Here is a 13,580-nt window from a genome sequence, read left to right as displayed (position 1 = left end):
CCTCGGCTCTTGAGTGGACCCACGTGCCTCTTCGCTGGCTGGCTGAGGCTGAGCAGCCGGCGTAGCGTGCAGCTGTGCAGCTTGCAGCGGGCTTTACGCCAGTCCTGGCACACAAAGCAGAACTGCACCCGCCCTCCCCGATTCTCGGCCTTCTGGGTTAGGCTGATGCCCAGCCTCTGCCGCGGGGAGGGTAGGGGAGGGTTGCTGTTTGAATGAGAAATTCACCCGTCTCCCCGCTGCTTGTGCACAAAACGGGCCCGGCTCCCACGGTGGGAGCCCTGAAAAACAAAACAAACAAAAAACGAAAGAGAGAGCGAGAGGGGCGGGAAGGGGAGGGGGGTGCCGCGGCCGCCCGCTGGTTTGAGCAAGCAGGCGGCCGCAGAGACCGTCTTCCGTGGGAGGCCGCGCGAGCGCCGCTTTCCGCCGCGTGGGCGCGGCCGCCGCTAGAGGGAGCTGCGCTACAGAGAGCGGGAGGGGGAAGGCAGAGGCGCCGCCGCAGGAGGCGAAAGACCCCCCCCCCCAGCTCTTTCTTCAACTCAGGCTGCCCCCTTCCCCCTCAGCTCTGCGCTGTCAGCAGCAGCGGCGGCCGGACGAGCCGCGGAGCCCCCCCTACCGCCCGGCTGCCGCCCGGGCTAGCGCACAGCCCCGCCGCGGAGCAGAGGCGGCGGGGACCGGGCTGCTGCTGGGTTCCAGTGCTGCTCCTCCTCCTCCTCCGTCCACCCACCCACCCAGCTGTGTTAGTCGTCTTCACGGCTGGCTTTGCTGCCGCTCGCCTCCCCGCGGGTTTTGGTTTCCCTCTTGCCGTCAGTTTCCCCTTGGGCACTGACCGGTGGGGTGCCACTCTGAACGAACCCACGAGCGGAGGGGGGGAGCAGCTGCGCGCGGCGGAAGAGCGGCAAGGTAGCTCGCGGGGAGGCGTGGAGATCCCCTCCCGACCAGCCCCATCAAACCATCCGGTGAGAAAGTAAAGAAGCCAGCGAGGGTGACAGCGACTCGCCGGGAGGCGGCGGAGGAGGAGGAGGAGAAGCAGCGCGTCTTCTCTCCCGTCTCGCCTCCTTTCCGTCCCCGCTCTTCCCAGCCCCTCTCTTCCTCCGAGGTACCGGCAGGAGCAGCCTGGACTCATGATGGCTTCAACCCCTACCTGCACCAGGTTCACCGACGAGTACCAGCTCTTCGAGGAGCTTGGAAAGTAAGAGACCTGGCGGCCGCTGCACATTGTGCCGGGAAAGGGTCTTTCGGCTGGGGGCAGGGGAGGTGGTTTGACAGATCAAGGCTGGGCAAAGAGGGGGCTATTGTTTGGGTGTAAAATGAAGGGAGAGGGGGGGTGTCAGGCCGGCTGTTGTCTCAGATCCTTTGCAAAGGAGACTTAGTGCATTGCTGATCTCTGCAGTTGGAGCTGTCATGGGGGAGGGAGGATTCAGCTCTATGCACGTATCTAGATAATAAATTCATATTTTTTCCAACACAGCTGCTTCTCTGTTTTGCATGGGTGACTGTTTTATACTTGATACAATTCGGTGCCACGTTTATTGATGGGGAAAGTTCAGCTGGGTATACAGTATAGTTTGCAACCAGCACTTCTAATCGGGAGGGAGGGCGACCCTGCGTGAATGTAGCTTGCCCCCTCCCCTGCCCTCCTCTTATTATTTATGAAATATTGTTGTTTTCGATCTTAATGTCAGAGAAAGCTCTGCCCAGAGCAGAGTGTGCTTTTGTGTTTTTCATGTCCACGATCAGAAAAGCTGTGCGGTTTATTTAGACACTCGAAAATACACCCAGACGTTCATAGATCCATTGTTTACAAAGAAGCTGGCTGGCTGTGTATTGTTCAGACCTGAAATTAATTATTGCTCAGTCTCCAGTTTCTCTCTGATTTTTTTTTTTAATTTGTGAATTCATTGCTGTGTCATTTCTTTATGTAAATGACTTGAAAAGGCTTGTGGGGATGCCATTTGGTATTAAAAACATGGAGAATATGTCGTGAACAGCTATCTAATTCAAATGCTCCTTTTCTGCAAGGAGTAGGAATGTCCCCGTGTAGCGCTGTATTCATTAAGATGTACTTCCTAGTCACACAAATGGGCTCAGTGTTTAAATTTAATTAAATACAATCGCCATGTTGACAGAGCTGGAGGTGAAATTTTTACACAGAGTTTGTTTCGTTTTTCCCACTTTTTTGCTGCCTGTAAGGTAGTCACAGAGCATTTGAGGCTTTTGAGGCAGGGAACTGTAAAAATGTTCACGTTTCCGGTGTGTAAATACCATTTGCTTATAATTTGCTGTGTACATATATTTAAACTGTTTAATGATATGACTTGTGCTCACTTGTATTTTAAATCCAGTGTACTGTTATCATCTATAAAATGAGTAATGATTGCCATTTTGTGCTCATTTTCCTGTCTCCTGTATTGACGTTATGCGTTTCAATCAAATCAGTTAAACTCAAATTATTAGAACCATTATCCAGTATTACAACCCTTGTATTGATGTTTGTCTGGTTATTGGTTTTCAGGGGGGCGTTCTCAGTGGTGAGAAGATGTGTGAAAATTCCTACAGGACAGGAGTATGCTGCCAAAATTATCAACACCAAAAAGCTGTCTGCTAGAGGTGGGTATTTTCAACCCAATATTTTCAGTGTCTCTCTCTCGATTCCTCTACCCTCTTCTTTTTTCTTGTTTAAAATAGTACTATATCTAAGCTTTTGTACACTGAGTAGATATTTTATTTTTTCTCCGTATATTTTCCATTTTCCTAAAATACTGGTTAGATTTTCCATGTTGTAAAGTAATCTTTCACTGACCGACAGTGCTTAGATATGAGATTACTGCTCTACCATGCTAAAAGGAAAGATGTACAAATTCTAGAGCATTTTTTTAAAGATGCAAATCTGCTTTTCAGCTTTGTGTGAGAGAGAGTTAGAATAACAGCCTGGAATGTCATTTTCTTTTATTATTTTTTGAGAAAATGCTCTCTCACTCTAATTTTTATGAAGAAAAATTTGCTCAAATCTTAATTGAATAACATTCTTCCATTATATTTAAATATCAACATAATTAATCAAGCCATATTTAACAGTGAACACCTTTAGAAAAAAATCTGATCTGCTGCACATACAGTTTTTCAAATGAAAATGTAGTGTAATAGGGTAGACATTTTATAAAGTAACTATTTGTGTACCAAGTAGTGATGTTTAAGTGAAGCATTTGTACTGTTATTTCTATCATGCACACATTTTCTTTTCCTTTTATTTATATTTTCCTTATGTGGTATATATCTGAGTATGTATTTTACAGCTGTTTGTATCTATATCTAGATATTCACTGGTTGTGTGTTTACACTACATTAAAGAAACTATATATTTACTGTGTGTTAGGACTGCTGAAAATAGGCCTTATACTTATTGTTTGGTAAATCCACACTAACATGCTTGTACGAGGATGTTAGGGATTAAGGATTATTCTCTGTTGACATTATCTTTACTTTCATGTGAATTTATGGTATTGTGATGAGCATGGAAATGAGTAAACAGTGTCAGTGTGTAAACCTGCCTTTGTGGCTTGGTTTATGTTTTATACAAGGGGAGCATTGTATATAAACAGCACTCTGATTTCATTAATTCATTTAATAAATATATAAAAGAATACTTCTAATATATGGTGGCATAGCTGTAACTTTTCATGCTGCTCTAACAGCTGGGGATCATTCAACATTTTGCGTTATATAACCTTATTTTCAGCTCAGTAACAGGATTGTAAAAGTTTACTTTTCACTACCTCTTGTCTTCAGGCTCTTAATGTATGAGAGAGTTATTTTTTTCCTTTTTAGTTTTATAAAACCATATTTCTAATGAGTTTGTTCATTTTTAGGATTTGGCTTTTTTTTTTTTAATGGAGGGGTGAGGAAAGTAAATAAAATGGAAGTTTGTGATTTGAGAACTTTTTCTTACTTAAAAATACATTTTGATTTTCAGTTATTTTTTCTATATCAGTTGAAAATGTTGATCTGTTAGTTTGGATATTTAAAAGAAAATTAGCCAAAATATTGACATTTAAAACAGATAAATATTTAAAAAATTAAGTCCCTCTTGACACGAGAGACTGTAATGGAATCAACACTGGATTGTTAATGAATTATGGTTTGAATGTATCACATATATATTACAATTTTAAATATATGTGTTACAGTGAAGAAACTATAACATTTATTAAAGTAAATTTTAAGAGTCTGCCTTAAACTCCTAAAAGCAGCACAGGACACAGTAAATGCTTCTACTTTGCACTTTTCTTACACAGTTTTATCTAGACATTGCAGCACATACATGACCAAATTCATCTTTGGTGTAGTCTTTTAATTTGTGGAATTTCACCAAAGAAATTGAGAATGCAGTATGCAGTATAAAATCATGCACAGATCTCGGATTTCTGCATTCATGGTACCCAAGAATTCAACTCGGAGTTCCCTTACTTTTGTGGATTTAAACTTTAAACCTGAATAATAGATTGTGGGCGTGTCATTTTCCTTACATACACATGTGTGTATACATGATATGTTGTCAGTGGATTTAAGTGAGTATTATAGGGGTAGGGAATACTAACTGTCCAGCTCTGCCTGTACAAATTTGCACAAATAGTTTGGTCATGATCAGGCAACTTTCACAGAGCTAGTTTTTACAGAACTCTTCAAAAATTGCTAGTAGGAAGTTTTGCTTTCTTTTCTATTGCAGTTATATGGTCCATATAGTGAGGGTATTAACATACATAAGAAATTGTTTTGTATTGAGTGTGTATGTATGTGTATATCTACACATACACACAGTATACATATAATTACATAGACTCAGTGTACTGAGGTATTTTGTCAGGTAAATAGCTCCAGATATGAAACAGTAATCAATAAGCATGCATCAAGTTAGAAAAAATGTACTTATGACCCTAACCATTTGTAGTTTATTTAAAAGCATGCTTCCAATTTCTCTGTCTTCAGATATTTCTTACGATATAGGAGCTATATGTTATATAGCATCAAACTGTGATACATTTTCATTTGGATAACTGATAATGGGTTTACAGATTGTAGGTTAGATAGTATTTGAAATCACACCATTATTTTAATTCTTTCACATCTTGACATGTTTTTCATTGTGAGATGGAGCCATTGACTTTCATGGGTTCATACGATAATTCACCGGTGTATTAAATCATACAGAATATGCTATTGTTGTAATTCTAATGGACAGTTCATAAAGTGAACTTCATCCCAGTGCACGGGGTACATACAAGGTACTCTGTGCTGAGGTGAATTTCATGTATGGTGACTGGCTCTCTTTGGTGTAGTTCACTAAATTCACATAGTGTTCAGTAAGACTTTTGCTTGAAATATTGAAGAGGTATTTTAACAAATGATATGGAATAATCAAAACTTTGATTATATTTTACTAAGTTTATTTCAAACAGTATTAATATTCTTAGTTCTGGGTTTCAGTTAGTGTTGCCTAGTCAAACAGCTCTTTCCCATGTATGTTTTCTTTGAGTATATTTGAACACTTAGGTTCATAGTCCTCCCAATGTGAAATATTGATCTGGTCATACAAAGCTGTCTGGATTTGCACTTTCTTCCCTGCATGATTAAATCTTTACAAAGGAGTTTCAAAACACTGTTGTGTTTAAAGTGCTGCATGTTCTTTTTCATTTGTTTGTTTGTTTTTGGGGGTCTTCTGCACAACACTTTGCATTTCTACTGCTCTCATTTTCAAAACTAAGTTTGTGTTTTAAATTGATGACAAATTTCATATATTTGGAATGTGGTCACATACCTAACTAATCCAAATTACAATAGGAAAAAGTACTATTGTTTAAAGTTAGATTTTTTTTTAAATAAAGAAGTTGATTTTAAATGCATGGTTTTCTATAATATTGGTAACAGGTAGGTAGAAATGTCATCAGTTCCATGGTTGATTTGTTGTTCTTAAACAATAATAGAAGTATAGCCTTTCATTGTAGAGATGCCTTTTATGAACAATTTTTGTGTTAGTTAACTAACATTTCTGTAGGAACATATAGAAGTTCCTCTTTTCATTTAAAAATAATGTCACGCTTCATATACAAATTGTGGTTTTTGTAAGTTCTTAAACTTTAATGAAGAATGAAGAGATAATTAATTCAGATTGGTATTGTTAGAAAATAAACAGTTGGTCATTTGTATCAGAAGAACACGTTCGTAATAAACTAGGAGCATGAACATACTGCAGGAAAGTAGAGCCCTGAAAGAAAGTGGAAGAGTTGGCAAGTGTATGGAAAAGTAATAGCATAAAGCAATATATCTGTGCTGCTTTTACATTGTACTAGGCTTAATCTTATATATATTCTGTTACTTTTTATTAAGCCTTGGTTTTGTTATTTGCAGAGGCTGTCCTATTTATGGGTATATAGTTAGGAAGAATAAAGTTTGCTATTCTAAAATATTATTTTATTCAGCCTTGACCTATTATGCATCAAACTTTAAAAAAAAAAGAAGACAAAACTTAATAGCGTTTATTTTTATCTTTCAACCTCTTCTTTTTTTCTTTTTTGAAAGAATTGTGGCTTTAACCCTACCATGAGCTCTGTGTGGATGGATCCTCTGCCTATGCAGATCCCATTGCAGGATCGAGGTCTTAATCTTCAGTTACAGTGTATGTGTTTCACGGACAATAAGAAAATATGAAAGATTTTTGCAACCATTGTACTTTTGACATATTCTCTCTAATTAGATTGAAAAGGAACAGAAATCGGTGTGCTCAGCAGATTGTTCATTATATGCAGTCATTTAACTCATCTGAACTTGCACTAGATCTGTAGTGACCAAAAGTACTTGCCTTCTGATGATCACTCGATGGTACTGTCCAGTTCCTAGTGTGTCTTTGTCCATGTTGCCAAAAAATACCCCAGCCAACCCTTTGGTCATTGCAGCAGAAAGGTGAGCAACTATCTGTGGCAAGTATACATATTTGTAGGGCAGATACAGGAACCCATAGGAGTTATCCATTCCAATCTTTCCATACCCGTCACCTGATCCAAAGTCCACTGACATCAGTGAGAGACTTGCAATTAGTTTCACAGGGCTTTGGGTCAGATCCTTGGAGGTTTCTGCTGGTTACTTATTGTCTTCTCATTTGGCTTCCTCTCCACTCTTAGTATCTTGCTATTTTATGAAAGAGAGAAGTGCTTCACTGATATTTCCTGTACTGTATTCACTGAAGGGTCCCCATGTGCAAGGAAATGTCACAGGTGACCACACCAATTGCAGATTCTTTCAACTACCTGTGATTTGCACGGAGACTGAAGAGGCACTCTCACCCTTTTGGAACAATATTTTGTTCGGAGACTCTGAGGAATTTTGCTGTGTGGCTAGGGTATTTCCATCTATAAATCTATCCATGTGGAACATTTCATGAACCATAAAGTTGTTTAAAATACTGTAGGGAGATAAATGGAAATGTGAACCATATAAGATGGTATTTTTCAGCATATTTTTTTATGGCAAAGAGAGAAAAATTACCATGCCACTACAGACTAGTGGTCCGTTTAGTCATGGTGCCATAGGACTCTTTGCCGCTTTTACAGATCTAGACTAACACGGCTACCCCTCTGATATCTTGTCTCTATTAATGCTGTATGCTTTGCAGGAATCCAGAAAACTGCAGTAATGCACCCAACAGTGCAATACTATGTACCTTAGGGAAAATTTCGTTCTGACCCTAGCAGGTGATGAGCGTAACCCTGAAGCACAAGAATTAATAAAATTTAGACTTCTATCTTTGTAATTTTAGGATAACTGGATGCTATTCTTATTCATAATGTTGTCTATAATTAAACAAACAGAAAACCCCTCTGGGCCTGCTCTTGTGAAGCAAATGTCAGTTTTGTATGTGCAGGGTCCATAGAATTGAGCTCTAAGCCATTTGCTTCAGTAAAGTCTTGTGGAGGTCTGTTTCTCACCTTAATTATATGTTGATTGGTAACATGTTTTCTCTTATGTATTAAATGTGTTTCCCTTTCAGTGTTTTCTTTAAGATGACAGGAAATGATAATCAGTTACACCTTGTTGCTTGAAGAACTTTTGGGGAGAGAAGGAACATTGTCTGGGATCTCCCTGTTTTTTCATTCTGTTCCATTACTTCCTGGGGCTTGAACTGGGCCTCTGACCCATCTTCTCATGAGTAGGTTCCTTCCACTAATGAGTCAGCCAGAGGGAGTTATTCAAGGGTGACTTGTTCTTTCTTTCCTTCCTCTCCACTGTAGACTTTGCTGGTTTTATGTCAAATTAACTCCAGTTACTTCACTGGAGTTACTTCAGATTCACTCAACATAAGAGGGAAGAGAGCTAGGCACTGAGGTCTTCATCTTGAATTCCCCATACTGTACAGTTTCTAAATCTCCATGTTGATTTTGTAACATAAATATATTTTTTCTGTCTTCTGTTTTTGTCGAGAATTTGTTCACTGAATGTATTTTGCTTAAATTCAAATCAAATTTCAAAGCAAAAGCTATTCTTAAAACAAAACAAAACACTTTTTTAAGAGGAAAAAAAATTAAGTGCCCAATCCTGTTCACAGTTGCTCCTGCACATATATGTACTCCCATGCATAATCCCCAATGACTTCAGTAGGGCTACAAGCAGGAATAAAGAAATATAGTCAATAGTAACTATTTTCACAATGGGGCCATTAGTTAGTAATCTTTTAATAGTATTCTGAAAACCAGGAATCAAAGCAACCATGTTACTTGCTCTTCCACAGTCTCTTGGTGTTCTCCCCGTTACTTTTTTTTAAACCTTTTTTCCTTGTTTTTTTATTTTTTATATCAAGTCTGCAAACCTCTCTAATATGTTCTGCGTATCTGAAGTATTACTTGTGTGTGTTTACAATATGTTCATATGAATATGATGTAGTGTAATATGTTAATTATTGTCTTAAAATGTGAAAATAAGGGCACAAGAACAATATTAAACATTTTCAATTTTATTGTATGTTTATTTTATTTGCTTCTTTAGTATACAAAATAATGTACAGTATTTTATGCCTATTGTGATTTGAGGTCCCAGTTCAGTAAGGTACTTAAATACATTGCCTATCTTTAACATGTTAGTTCTCCTATTGATTTAAAATTAGGCAGACGCTTATGTGATCGTTATCCATCTGATTAGGTTTTAAAATGAACAAGTTGATTGAAAATGAAAAATAAAAGCAATCGTCTAATGAGACAAGAAGAGGTATTAGGTGTGCAGATAAGAGGTAGTGATACATTACTCTTTCCCAGTCATGATTGGCATGTAGTAGCCATTCTTACTACTCTTATTTCATGCTTATTATTCCAAGTCCTTCCACGTTAGCTGCTTTTCTGATGCACTGTGGCTTGAAGGGCAGGGTAAAAACATATCCTCTTCCTGTAACCTAAAAACACCTGCTTTGACAGCCTGGTGATTCTGACAGATTAAAAAAATGTAAACCAAATTATGTTATTTGCACAGGCAAACATAAGCAAAATGATGTAATCATTTACCTACCTTTATTTGAGCACCCTCAGATATATAGGATAGGTATCTTGAGTGGATCTTACTGGTACCTCTGGGTTTTATTTCGTCAGGGTCCTATATCCTTCTTCATATGCAGTTACTTATCAGTTGTGGGATACTTTGTAAGGACAATTTGAGGATTGTAAAGTATTATAGAAAAGCATAACCTCTTCCTAACTTTATTGGATGAAGGACACGTACAATACATACTCATGTTGAAGGTGATAGCTCTTTTGTTTAAATGTTTATTTTAAATTAATCATGCTTTGAAGGTGAATGGAACATCTGCTTCCTATTGGAGAGCTACATAAACCCAATCCGTCTGTTTATTCGTGTAAATGTTTTAGTTTGTGTGTGTGTGAGAATATATATAATATCTGTTCCTCTCACTCTAATCTGAGTATTACTAGAAATGTTTTGTGCACCAGAACCTTTATTTATGTAATACCAGCCTGAGCAGATGTTGCCTTTTGTGAGAGGGTTTTTTTACAGTAGTCCCACCCACTCTGCAACTTGTTTTTTTTCCATTGTAGTGTTACCCGTCCATTCTCCTATGTTTGAGGTTCAGTAGCTTTGTCTACCTCTTCATATGAGACTTGTAACTCTGCTATTTCGTGTTATATTTGATTGGAAGTTACTAAAGAAGTTGTCAGCTCCAGTGCAAGGTATTTAACATCTGAGTGAATTTGGTGCTCATGAAAGTGATACTGGCTGAAAGCACTGGCTCCTGCCAAGTATAGTTAAGACCTGTGCATATTTCCTCCGTGCAGCTTTGCGAATCCACCTCAGCCTTGACTTGTAATGCTTCTGTTATTCCAGTCTTGAGCCTCTCTTGAGTGGAAACTGCCAAACATAGTGAATTGTGCTATGTTCTGTGGTAGTTTTTTATGAGAAAATGAGGTGACAAAGCTTGTTTCCACCTGTTGACTAAGTCTAGCTTAGAACTTGGGTCTCTGGAGCAGAAAAGCTAGTGCCTGCAGAGCTGTGATACTTAGTGTCCTAATTAAAAAAAAATGTTTTCATCTGTTCAGCCTTTTTTGGCTAGTTGCAAACATTTAAAGTAACTTCAAACTCATTTTCTCTTTCATTTAAAGGAAAATTAAAGAATGTGGTTAGAATTACAACTAAAATCAGACTAGGAAAAACAACTCAACATTAGGATTAGAAATTACCTTGTCATTATTTTAAAGGAATAGAAGGCTGTCTAAATGTGAAGGCCTACTCAGCTCATTAGAGATCTGTCCATACAACAGTGCATCTGTTTTGTATTTGGTAGAAATCTCCTTTGCTTTAGCTGGTGGTCTGAGGCAACCTATGAAACTTCTGCTTTCAGTATTACCTTTCTTGAATATTAAGTATTTCACAGAGAACTGTGATGATAACTTAAAGTATTAGGCAAGTTTGGTTAAAAAATTATCAAATTAAAAAGAATTTTAAATAAAATAAAGCTTATTAATAATAGAAAAGTAACAGTATTGATGTTTTGATGGCAACCATAAAGGAAATTTCTCTTTGTATGAGGTGTAATTTTATTTTCATAACACTGCACCGAGACGTTATACTGACTCTAACTTCCCAGCAGAAGTATCTTTCATCCATTTGATACGAATTTCTGTATATTTGTGCAGTCACTTTGAAATTGGAGCCAGGCTTGCTCTTGAAGTTGATGAGGTCCAGTCTGCCATGTATCTTTTGCTGATCAGTTCTAGACAAATCAACAATAATTTGGCTTGAGGTTTGACCAAAAACCAAGTGTTTGGTTTGACCAAAAACCAAGTGTACCAAGATAGGAAGCTGATAATTCTTTTCCTTTTTGTAACACTGTTTTTTGTCTGTTTTGTTTCCATGTTCAGATCCATCATCTATCTGCCTTGTTACATCTGTAGGCAGAAGTCAGGTTAAAATTATCAGCTAGCATTACTGTGCTATCTATCTAGCTTTGATGCAAAACCAAAAATTTTAGGGTGCATTGGAAATTCATTTTCAGACAGATATTAACTATGACCAAGATGTAGACTGTATTGAAATTAGCTCTCAAAATCACTCCATTTAATGTAATTGATAAGCACAGCACATGCACACTGTAAAATTATTCCATCCCAAAGCTTAAAGGATGGAAAATGTGAACTGTCAATGTATGGAGTTCATAAGCAAACAATTTGTAGCAAGGAGTCTGTTTTAGATGCTTTCAAAACTTTTTTCCTGATTTAATTATAATTAGAAACAGCTTACTCGTAATATTCCGCAACGTGAATGCAGGTGCTGCAGTGTCAGTCACGTTGCATAGTCATATAGCTGCAGGAACAAATGGAGTACCTACATAATATCCATATTTGACAATCCGATGGGATTTGCCAAGCCTAAGCTTTCATTTACATTTTAACCTCTTCAGGAGATGGGTTTGTGATTTAATTAGGCAAGGGAGGCCTATGAGTTATTTGTATTGCATGTAAAACCTCACACCAGTGCTTAGCTATCTTGTGGTTTGGGAGATTTCTTGCAGGAATGTTTTTTTTTTTACTGGATGTCACTCTTTTGAGTTTGGTGTCTTTAATTGGTCTGTTTCTCTTATAGTTTTGTTCTTTTGACTGATTTTATTCAAATCCTTCAATGTAAGAAGCAGTCTTATTTTTATCAGTACTCTAAACCAAAATGTAATGTATCACTGAGAAGTTCTTGGTTACTGTGGTACTGCATTGCAGTGAAGATTTTGTACTGTAGTGTAGATTATCTTGATTTGCTGCAAGGCAGCTAAGTTAGCACTGAACTTTTGTGATTATGATACCCAGCTTTGACAGCAGCATATGATGATTCGCTTTCTGCCTTTTCTAGAAAGGTTCTCAAGATATTACATACCTTAAGGCTTGAGTAAATTTCAGTGGAGAAAACACCTTTCAATAAATGTTTTGACTGTTTGTAGGACACCTTATCCATGAAAAGACAAAGAATCATTTCATCATGGAAACATAATGATTGCCCTTTGGATGTGAGGATATTACAACCACACTGTCTTTTTGCATTTTTTTAATTAAAGTTTACCTGTTCAGCTGCTTATGTTCAAAAGTTTATTGAAACAGGCTAAGCTAAGTCAAGATATTTTTCTTTTGCTGTTTATCTTTTCTAAAGTGGAATGTTATTAGCCTACAGTACTTTTTTTTGCCTGTTAAATATCTTTTTTTAAAAAAACTTTTCCTTAAAAGAATGTCAAATATTTTTAGACCCCCCCCCACACACACACATAAAGAAAATGAAAAGAAATAAATAATTATAATACCTAACAAATGATTGAGAAATATTTTTTAAAAATCTAATTACCTTTAAAAAACCTTCAATGAAAAGCTTTTAATTAAATTTAAATGTTCTTCTGTAATATTTTGATACCATGAAAGCAGAACTGAGTGACTATAATATGTGACATTGACAAGACTGTTTCTTTGGTCCAAAATGTGTGAAATGGAAATAAGTAAATGACATAAATGGTGAAAAACACAATAATTAGTATTGAGTAAAATAAAAATCTTAAATGAATCCCCATCTATCCATAGAATCTCTATGGATAGTAATTCCATGCTCTAATAAGAATATAACAGTAGGGATCTATTATCGACCACCTGACCAGAACAGTGATAGTGACGATGAAATGCTAAGGGAGATTAGAGAGCCTATCAAAATAAAGAATTCAATAATAGTGGGGGATTTCAATTATCCCCATATTGACTGGGTACATGTCACCTCAGGACGAAATGCAGAGACAAAATTTCTTGATACTTTAAATGACTGCTTCTTGGAGCAGCTGGTACAGGAACCCACAAGGGGAGAAGCAACTTATCTGGCCCAAGAGGTAACTATAACAGGACCGCTTGGAAATAGTGACCATAATATAATAACGTTTAACATTCCTGTGGGGGGAAGAACACCTCAACAGCTCAACAATGTGGCATTTAATTTCAGAAAGGGGAACTATGCAAAAATGAGGAGGTTAGTTAAACAGAATTTAAAGGGTACAGTGACTAGAGTGAAATCCCTGC

General features: G+C 37.7%; 1 protein-coding gene across 16 annotated transcripts in view; it reads left to right on the top strand.

Moving 5' to 3' along the window:
• The first annotated feature begins 360 nt into the window (after positions 1–360).
• The window catches only part of CAMK2D (calcium/calmodulin dependent protein kinase II delta), a 271,589-nt gene continuing 258,369 nt past the window's right edge, over positions 361–13,580 (top strand). For 6 of the 16 annotated variants that reach the window (XM_073340971.2, XM_073340968.2, XM_073340955.2 and 3 more), the window contains exons 1-2: positions 363–1,189; positions 2,513–2,607. In XM_073340971.2, coding sequence (XP_073197072.1) covers positions 1,122–1,189; positions 2,513–2,607 — 163 coding nt within the window. In that variant the 5' untranslated portion in view covers positions 363–1,121. Of the gene's footprint in view, positions 1,190–2,512; positions 2,608–13,580 lie in introns of all 16 variants that reach the window. The other 10 variants (XM_073340970.2, XM_073340967.2, XM_073340954.2 and 7 more) reach the window with 3 other exon arrangements.

The sequence above is a fragment of the Lepidochelys kempii genome, chromosome 4, assembly GCF_965140285.1.
Source record: "Lepidochelys kempii isolate rLepKem1 chromosome 4, rLepKem1.hap1, whole genome shotgun sequence".
NCBI lineage: Eukaryota > Metazoa > Chordata > Testudines > Cheloniidae > Lepidochelys > Lepidochelys kempii.
Note: the sequence above shows the minus strand (reverse complement) of the source record. Positions and strands in the feature narration are given on the sequence as shown.